At 35.3% G+C, this 10189-nt stretch overlaps 1 protein-coding gene across 1 annotated transcript; it reads left to right on the top strand.

The window, feature by feature from the left end:
* Positions 1–1677: 1677 nt before the first annotated feature.
* LOC144250347 (uncharacterized) lies at positions 1678–9487 on the top strand. Its single transcript, XM_077792996.1, is given in 4 exon segments — positions 1678–1819; positions 3960–4019; positions 6693–6721; positions 8285–9487. Coding segments are annotated over 4 exon segments (1434 nt in total).
* The last annotated feature ends 702 nt before the right edge of the window (positions 9488–10189 follow it).

Genomic DNA, 10189 nt, shown 5'->3' with positions numbered 1-10189 from the left:
TGCACACTTGTCTGGTGTGAGATACTTGAATTTATGTGGGTTTGTCTCTGTGACTTCTATTCTGTTTCATTGGTCTTCATCTGTTCTGATGGTTACATCATGGTGCCTTTGTCAAGATAGGTCTGTAGTCTAAGGTCAGGTTTTATGATGCTTCCTGCTTAATTTTCTCTCTGAAGATTGGTTTGGCTATTCTGGGGCTGTTACACTTCCAAACTAAATGATTGCTGATTCTAATTCTATAAAGAATGTCATTAAGATTTGTAAAGGAATTAAAATTTTGGGTAGTATTCAAAATAAAAACTAAAGATTTTGGTAGTATTTAAAAATTAAAAATTTTGGTAGTATTTAAAAATCAAAAATTTTTCTTCATATGGCCATTTATACAATATTAATTTTGCTTATTCAAATCAGGAAAGATGTTTCCATCTTCTTAGGTCTTCAGTTCCTTTCTTTATCATTCTGTAATTTCACTGTAGAGGTGTTTCACTTCTTTTGTTAGATTGAGTTTATAAGAGTTTTCCTAATTTGTTTTTCAATTGATTTTTCATTGGAGCATAACAATGCAGTTGATATGAGTGTTGTTTTTATATGCTGCCACTTTGCTGTTTTGGTTTATGGGTTCTAGAAGTCTCCTGGTGAAGATTTGGGTCTTCTAAATCAAGAATCATGTCATCAACACACAGAGATATTTGAAGCTATTCTGTAATTACTGGTATCTCTATAATTTTTTCTTTATTTTTCTAATTGCTCTGGCAAGAATTTCTAGGTCTATTTTGAATGGAAGTGGTGAAAGAGTGTATCTCTGCATTATTCCAGTTTTTAGAGGGAATGACTTCTGTTTTTCCCCATTAGAATGATGGTGGCCTGGGGTTTAATTTACATACCTTTTACAATGTTGAGGTAAGATCCTACTATTCCTAGTTCTTCTAGTGTTTTGAACATGAAAGGTGGTTGGAGCACACTTCAAATTGACCATTACTTTTCTGCTTTCACAACTGATCCTGTATGACATAAAAATGTCTTTCAAGAAATATATTCCTGTGTTCATGTCTTGGTTTTATATTTGATATTTCATAAGAGCATAGGATTAAAGCTAATTTTGAAGAAATGATACCATCTGCATTTGTGTCTTTATATAGTGTGTTAGTGAATCTTATTACATTTAAGATTTATTTTCTAAGTTAGGTGGTGTGCTTTCCATTGCCATAACAAAATTCCTGGGACACATCAACTCAAAGGAAGGTAGATCTATTTGACAAGATTCATGGTCTCAGTGCATGTTCAGCTCCATTGCGTGGATGCCTTTGTGGAGACAGAACATCATGGAAGGTAGCCACAGTAGAACAGAGCAGCTCATCTCATGGACTCTGGACAGACAAACATCAGGGAGAGTAAGGAAGGGCAAGGAATAAATACACCATTCAAAGAATCAATTCTGGTACATTTTTCTATCTAGACCCAAACTCTTAAGTTTCCATCACCTACATATAGACCATTAATTATGAATCCATCTATTTACCTGTTCCATGGTAGAGCCCCAATGATCCAGTCACCTCACCAAAACCCACTTGTGAACACTGCTGCCTTGGGTACTACACTTGATACACTGTAGCTGATACACGTGTCATCTCATGTTGGGGTGGAAATGAACTCTGCTGCAGGACACATGACCAAAGTATGATTTCTTCTCAGGGTATGCTGACATTCAGGGATGTGGCCATAAGATTCTCCGAGGAGGAGTGGAAGTGCCTAAACCCTGCTCAGAGGGCTTTGTACAAGGATGTGATGCTGGAGAACTTCAGGAACCTTGTCTTTGTGGGTGAGAACACCTCTGTTTCACAACGCTTCACTGACACATCCTCAGGGCAACTGCCTGGCTTTGCCAAACATTTCAGAGGACTGAATACTCTGTATGGACGATCTCAGATATCGGATATCCAATAAAATTGGAAATTCCTTAATTTGAAAACACTTTGGACTTATTTTATCTTACTCACTTTTGGTCATGGTCTGCAGATTTTATTCTATGTTTCTGGAAATTGGAGTAACTTAGCATATAACACTATGGCACACGTCCTGAATTTGCATTTCTACATTTATTTTGAACATGTTTTGAATACTGCATAATAGCTGCACATGAATAGGATTCATTTTTATCTGATCCTAACTGCATGGACTTTAATTTTCTCTCATTTAATCTCTAGTAGTGCCTCTTAACCTCCCCTCCTCTCTAGCCCCATTCCATTTTCTTTACCTTGCTCTCCTTCCCTCTGTCTTTCTATTCTTCACTAGTTAATTCTGCCTATCCAAAAGGATGGGAGATCTTTCCATCTTATAAGGTCTGCTTTAATTTCTTTTTAAACTTCTGTAGTTTTCGTTATACAGGGCTTTCATCTATTCTGTTAGATTGATTTCCAAACATTTCTTTTTTGAGGATACTGTGGATAGGGAGGTTTCTCAAGGTTCTATTTCAGTGGATTCATCACTGATTTATCAGAATGCATTTGATGTATGTGTTAATTTTGTCTCCTGTAACTTTGCTCAGTTCATCTACTAGTCCCAGAAATGCCTACAGTACCAAAATTTTCATACAGATTTAATGCAATTCCTATTTAAATCCTAATGATATTCTTTATAGAATTACAACAAACAATAATGAAATTTATTTAGAAAAATAAGAGACCCAAAATAGTCAAAATAATTTTTTGATGGAATCTTCTGGACCTTCTAAACAGTTAATCATGTCATCTGCAAATAGTGATACTTTGAGTTCGTTTTTTCCTTTTCATATTCCTTTAAATTTTTCCTTCTGTCTAATTGCTCTGGCTCAAGTTTCAAGGATGACGTTAAATAAATGTGGTAAATGAGGGTTTTCTGTCTTGTTTCAGTTTCTAGAAGAAATGCTTTCAATATTTCTTCATTTACAATGAACCAGGCCTTGGGTTTAGCTTATATGACTTTACAATATTGGATTATTTTACTATTCTCCCTAGTTTTTCTAGGGTTTTGAACATGAAGATGTGCTGTATTTTGTCAAATGCTTCCTCCACATCTATGGAGATGATCATATGATTCTTGTATTTAAGTCTATTTATTGGAAGAATTGCATTGATTGATTTCGACATGTTGATACAACTTGGCATCCCTTGGATGAACTATTCTTGAGCATGGTGCACTGTGTTTTGAATATGTTTTTATATGCCACTTGCTTATTGAGAATGTGTGCATCTATGTTGATCAGGTATATTTCTTTAGGGTAGTTTCTCTCTTTGCTGGATTTATCTTATTTTTCACTTCTTCGTTATGAAATGCAGTATTGACTGTGATTTGTTCTTCAGGCTTTCTAGTGGTGAATTCTTTTAACTTTTGTTTATTGTGGAATAATTTTAATTTATCTTTGATTCTGAATCTTAATTTTGCAGGTCATAGTGTTCTTTGCTGGCCTCCATTTTCTTTCAGATATTGGGTTCTATTGAGTGGTGGGTACTAGGTTTTGAACCCAGGGGTGCCTAAACAGTGAGCTGGACCCCCAGCCCTAATATGTATTTTATTGAGAGACAGGGCCTCAGTGAGTTTCTTAGGGCCTTACTTTTGCTGAGGCTGCTTCGAACTCATGATCTTCCTGCTTCCGACTCCTGATCATCTAGGATTACAAGGATGTGCCCCTGCGGTCTTCTAGATATTGGTATATATAATTGCAAGACCTCCTAGCATTGAGGGTCTATGTTGAGAAATCAGATGGGTTTCCCTCTCAATGATATGTGTTGCTTTTGTCAGGGAGCCTTGAAAATGTTATTCTTAGTCTGCATGTTAATCATTTTTATGACATTGTGCTTATTTGTGGGTCTTTTGAAATTTTGTATGTTTGGGGTCCTGGAAGCCTGCTGTATATGATTTTCCATTTCATTCTCTTGGTTTGGAACTTTACTTGGTTTATCTCTGTTTCTTTGGGTGTGGAGGTATTGATCATACCAGGTCAAGACTGATATAATTCTTGGAAGGTCAGTCTAATCTTTGGTGTGTTCAGATATCTACTATGTTTCTGCTGGTTCAGGGAATATGGTCCCTGATTATCTGTGAGTTAGCAGTCAGATTACTTCCTGTTATGAGGTGCTGTTTTGTGTGTCCTCCTGAAGTAAAGTTCTGATCTGTCAAAGCTACTGTGTGCTCCCTGGTGTGTATTTGGTAATGTGTGGGTTGTAGCACTCGAGATTGTATGCATAAGTATCCTTAAGCACGTTTTCCCTTTTCAGTTACAGATAATTTCCATCCCTTCCATCCTCCATTTCCTGATCCCTATCTGCTTCTTTTGTGGTCTTTCCTTAATTAAGGGACCTATTTGTTTATATATTTATTTATTAACTTTATTTATTTATTTATGCATTATACTGGTATATAAAAATGAAATACAGTGCTATATTTTCAAGAATGTGTATAGCTTAATTTGTGAACCCTGATTTCATTATGTTTATTCCAGTTTGAATGAATTGATTTCTTGGATTATAATATAGTTTCATTCTGTATTTACGAATTTCTCAAATTTATTTCTAGTTGCATTCTTCAGCATGAAAATTACTCTATTTTTGTATTTTTTTTTAGTTGATAGTTGATTTCATGTTTTTTTCTTTGTTTGGCTCTATGTGGATCACTTAGATATTTATTTTGCATTGTTCACATATCTCACCAATCACCATTTCTTTGGAATTTAAGTCAGGAAATTTATTTAGTTGCCTCCATTTGGCAATTTTCACCATATTCTTTGAATGTTTTTGTTATGTATTTAGAATTTTAGGCATTTGAAAAACACATCTGTAGATTTTTTATACATTTAATAGTAGAACAGTTCTTCAAAAATGAACAACACATCTACTGTAGTGATGAGTAAAACCAGAACTGAGTTTACCAACTAGTTATGAATTCAGAATGTAGAAGAGATATCTGCACTCCCATGCTTGCTGAATGATTATTCACAATGTGAAACATTGAAATTTTATTTGTAAGTAAGTATGATAAATAGGAAATGTATACAGAGAGAGAGAGAGAGAGAGAGAGAGAGAGAGAGAGAGAGAGACATACACTGAAGCACATAGAATGAAATGATATGCCATTATAAGAAAGTGAATTTTATCATTTATGGTAACAGGGACAGTCAAAAAAGGGTATAATGCTTAGAGAAGTGAAAAGGCAGAAATAAGAAAATATCTCAAGATCTCAAATTTACGTGGAATGTAATAATAGTGCTGTCATGTCATTTTCAAATACATTAGTGGCAAAGCCTATTGGGTTTGATGGTTTGGGAGATTTCACAGAAAGAATATAAAATGGTAGCATCAAAGTAGGAATAAGATGAAGACAGTTGTTTTCCCAGAGCTATCAATACACTTTCAACTTGAAAAATACTAACATAATGAATCTGAAACATTCTATCAAAAAATGCTATGCAAATATTATGATGGGATATATATAATAATTAAATAGATTTATCACTGCTCAAGTTCCTTTTGCTTTTGAAAAATCAATCTACACCTGGAAAGTAAATATACTCTTATGTGCCTATTGGAAAACAATTAGTTAACCAAAAATATACCTGTTATAATCTAGAAAATTTCTTCATCCAAAGGAAAATGACACCAATCAAAACTAGTAGGGACTTTTGAAACTTTATATCCTGATCTCAAGATGTCTCATTAAAATATTTGTGTCTGTAATTTTTCATTTACAAAGGAGTATCTCCCTATTGTAAAAGAGTTTGGATGTCAAATGGGTTATTTTTCTTGTAAATTTGAAGAATAAAATCCATAGTCACAGGGGGTGAGAGCATCGTACTAGGACTTAATTAGTAAAAGAAAGGAAGAGGAAAAATAAATGTAAGAAGAAAAGAAAAGAGAGAGAATAAAAGCTCACAATGTGGGAGCATTCTCAGGAGATGATTTTCAATAGGTGTTTTATCTATAGGTTTTTGTAAGCTTGATCTTTCCTTATAGATGATTGATTAGGTATGGAATTCAGAAAGGGGAACATCACCTCTAATTTGCCTTCTTCCACAAGTCTGTAGAAAAGTGATTTCTAAATTACATCGACAAAAGGAAAAACAGAGGGTCTATTGGCCCAAGAGAATGTACATTGTAGGGTTGGTCATTTCTGGGACCTGGTAAGGGGGCTGTCATTGTGCTGAGAAACAGCTGCTTCAGGAGCTCCATTTCTCAATCCCCTTTCTTCATTTCTTCTCTGAGACCCTTTTCCTGGATGTCTATTGCTGATCTACCTTTCTTTCTCATTTTGTCTGAATCAACTTCTCCCAATGAAATTCTTTCTGTTCCTTTTACAATCGTTTCCTCATGCCTGATCTAACTCAAGAAATCTTCCAAAATAAACCCATTTTCTTTTGGCACATTGTTCACATATCTCACCAATCACCATTTCTTTAGAATTTAAGTCAGGAAATTTATTTAGTTGCCTCCTTTTGGCAATTTTCACCAATTATTCCACAATAAACCCATTTTCTTTTGGCACATTATGTCAGGGACAGATTTTTCAGAAAGCACCCAAGGAGGAAAGAAATTATATGAATGTTTTTGGAATTCTCTCTTAATTGTATTCTGCTAATTTTTAGGGTAAGTATCTGTGGTGGAGAAATAGACACAACTCTCCTTCCCCCTTTTGGGAACAACAACAACAGTTGTCACACGCAGCCTTGAAAATAAAATTTCTAGAGTATTCAGTAAGGCAACATGTTCAATGCATACATTTTAAGATTATATATTTATGGAGGAAGGATGCAGTCAAGGTTTTGATTTTTTCATCTTCCTGGTATTCTCAGGTTGATAGAATTTTACACGTTGCATTGGTATGTTCAAGTGAATCCAGTAAGAAGGATAAATTCTAACTTTCTTTTCTTTCATTTATGTCTCCCCTGCAAACTACTGGATGGTTACCAGAGGAGAATACACAAGGATCATTGCAACAAGTGAGAAATAGAAGCTATGAAATTAAGAATCTTGAGAATATACAATTCATTAAAGAAGAAATTGGGAGAAAGTGTAAAGGGGAGCCAGAATGTCATGGACCTTATCCCTGTGCAGTGGCTCCATCTGAGACGACTGGGAGAGAAGATGCACATCAAGAATCTACTCAAAGTAGTGACTTTGTGTCAGGAATTTGTGTGGATTCAGATGCTTCTTGGAGTAAGTATGTAGATCCACTTATGAAACATTCCTTCACTGAGAAAAACAGCTTAGAAAACCAGCAAGGAAATGTAGCTCATGATGCAAAACATCATTTGAAACATTGTGAATTTGTCTTGAATTGTCATTCAAATATTGCTGGAGACAAGAGATTCCAAAATATGAAAAAAATATCTCAATGGGATTTGAGTGATAATTCGTTCATCAAAAGTTCACTATTTCTGCATCAAGACTTCCTTCAGTTCTGTTCCAATGTCTACAGTTTGGATAAAATTCAGATGGCCAATGTCAACACAGTGATGCTTAAGGAAAGAGAACACATTGGTAATTATGAGAAAATTTTCATCAGTTATGACACTGGTGTGGTATTTGCTGATCAATGTAACCTAAGTAAATTGGAGGGAGGTTCTGTGGGACAGGAGAGCCATGAGCACAAGGAATCATGGGAAGACCCTAACCAGGGATCAGATCCACCTAACACACAGAGATGTCCTTTTACACAGAACCATGACAAGTGGGAGAAATGTGCAAAAGTCATCAATGAGTTCCCAAAAGCTCTTACCCATCCTAATGTCCAGAGGAAAGACAGATCTTATGAATGTAAGAAATATGGTGAATTATTCAATCAGTTCTCAGTGTGTACAGAGCATGAGAAAATCAATACCATGGAAATGTCCAGTACAAATACAGGTGAAAAATACAGGGAAAGTCCTGATGAGTCACCAAACCAAATTGGACCTAATACAATATGCACCCAAGAAGATCCATGGAGAATCACGGAATGTGATGAATCACTTTCACCAAGTGATGAATCACTTCCACCAAGTTTAAATCTTGAACAACAGCAGAACATCCAGAATGAAGAGAAACTTCATGAAATAGAAGATTGTAAAACTTTATTTTGTAGTTCCTCACATCAAAGGATGCATAAGAGTATCCATGCGGGAGAGAAAACCTACAATTACAAAGAATGTGGCAAAACCCACATTTCTTCCTCAGAACTGCTTTATCATCAGAGAATCCACACTGGAGGGAAACATTACAATTCTGAAGAAAGTAGGAAAGCATATATGTGTTCCACACAACTTGTTCATCCTCAGCTACTCCATACTGGAGAGAAACCATACAAATGTAAACATTGTGCAAAGACCTTTAAATGTACCTCAAGCCTTGTTATTCATCAGAGAATCCATACTGGAGAAAAACCGTACAAATGTAAAGATTGTGGCAAAGCTTCCATTTGTTCCTCACACTTAAATATTCTTAAGAAAAAGCATACAGGAGAGAAATCCTACAAATGTGAAAGTTGTGGAAAGGCTTTTACTCATTCCTCATCTCTTGCTGTGCATCAGAGAATCCATACTGGAGAAAAACCTCACAAATGTAATGAGTGTGGTAAACCTTTCATTTGTTCCTCACATTTAAATGTGCATAAGAGAACACATACAGGAGAGAAATCCTACAAATGTGAAAGTTGTGGAAAGGCTTTTACTCATTCCTCATCTCTTGCTGTTCATCAGAGAATCCACACTGGAGAGAAACCTTACAAATGTAATGAGTGTGGCAAAGCTTTCATTCGTTCCTCACATTTAAATGTGCATAAGAGAACACATACAGGAGAGAAATCCTACAAATGTGAAAGTTGTGGAAAGGCTTTCTCTAGCTCATCATATCTTGCTGTGCATCAGAGAATCCATACTGGTGAGAAACCCTATAATTGTAAAGATTGTGGGAAAACCTTCATTTCTTCCTCAGGTATTAAAAAGCATCAGAGGATCCACACTGGAGAGAAACATTTCAAATGCCAAGAGTGTGGAAAAACTTTTATTCATTCTTCACAGCTTACTATTCATAAGAGAATCCATACTGGAGAGAAACCTCACAAATGTAATGAGTGTGGCAAAGCTTTCATTCGTTCCTCACATTTAAATGTGCATAAGAGAACACATACAGGAGAGAAATCCTACAAATGTGAAAGTTGTAGAAAGGCTTTTGCTCATTCCTCATCTCTTGCTGTGCATCAGAGAATCCACACTGGAGAGAAACCTTACAAATGTAATGAGTGTGGCAAAGCTTTCATTTGTTCCTCAACCTTAAATGTGCATAGGAGAACACATACAGGAGAGAAATCCTACAAATGTGAAAGTTGTGGAAAGGCTTTTGCTCGTTCCTCACATCTTGCTGTGCATCAGAGAATCCATACTGGTGAGAAACCTTACAAATGCCAAGAGTGTGGAAAATTTTTTATTCAATCTTCACAGCTTGGTATTCATCAAAGAATCCATACTGGAGAGAAACCCTAGAATTGTAAAGATTGTCACAAAACCTTCATTTCTGACTCAGGGTCTCATAGGAATCAGAATATACACACTGTGTAGAAACTCTACAAATGTGAACATTCTGCAAAGGCATTTACTCGTTCCTTACATTCTGTTGTACATCAGAGGATCCATACTGAAAATTTTTTTTAAAAAGAAAAAAACCCTAGTTGAAGAATGTGGCAAAACTTTTCACCACAGTTGTCACTTGAGTGATCATCAAAGAATATAAACTGGAAACACATTCTTTATATCCAAAAATCTGAAAAATTCTTTAATAAATGATAACATTTTATATTATATCAGACAATTCCTACTGATAAGAAAGATTGTAAACATAAAATATTTGAAAAAATTTTAAAGACATTTTCCAACTTATACAAATTACAGAAAATATACTACCTACTTTCAGACAGGAAATGCAGGAGGAAAGGCTTTAGCAAAATATCCACAGTAGAGATCACAAGAAGTTATACAGGGAAAATAACGTTGTTACATAGAATAAATCAGTGGATCTATTTCAACAAGCAGAAAACTACAATAGCAATGCAAATTTTCATGCTAGAGATGACTAAGGCACTGTCAACTTCATGCCATATTCTAATCTAGAGTATTATACAGATGAATGCAAAGTCAACAGTTGCATGATTTTTGTGGATTTCAAAGGAACAAAGACATAATCTTTTT

Source organism: Urocitellus parryii, chromosome 15 (genome assembly GCF_045843805.1).
Source record: "Urocitellus parryii isolate mUroPar1 chromosome 15, mUroPar1.hap1, whole genome shotgun sequence".
In the NCBI taxonomy this organism is placed as follows: domain Eukaryota; kingdom Metazoa; phylum Chordata; class Mammalia; order Rodentia; family Sciuridae; genus Urocitellus; species Urocitellus parryii.
Note: the sequence above shows the minus strand (reverse complement) of the source record. Positions and strands in the feature narration are given on the sequence as shown.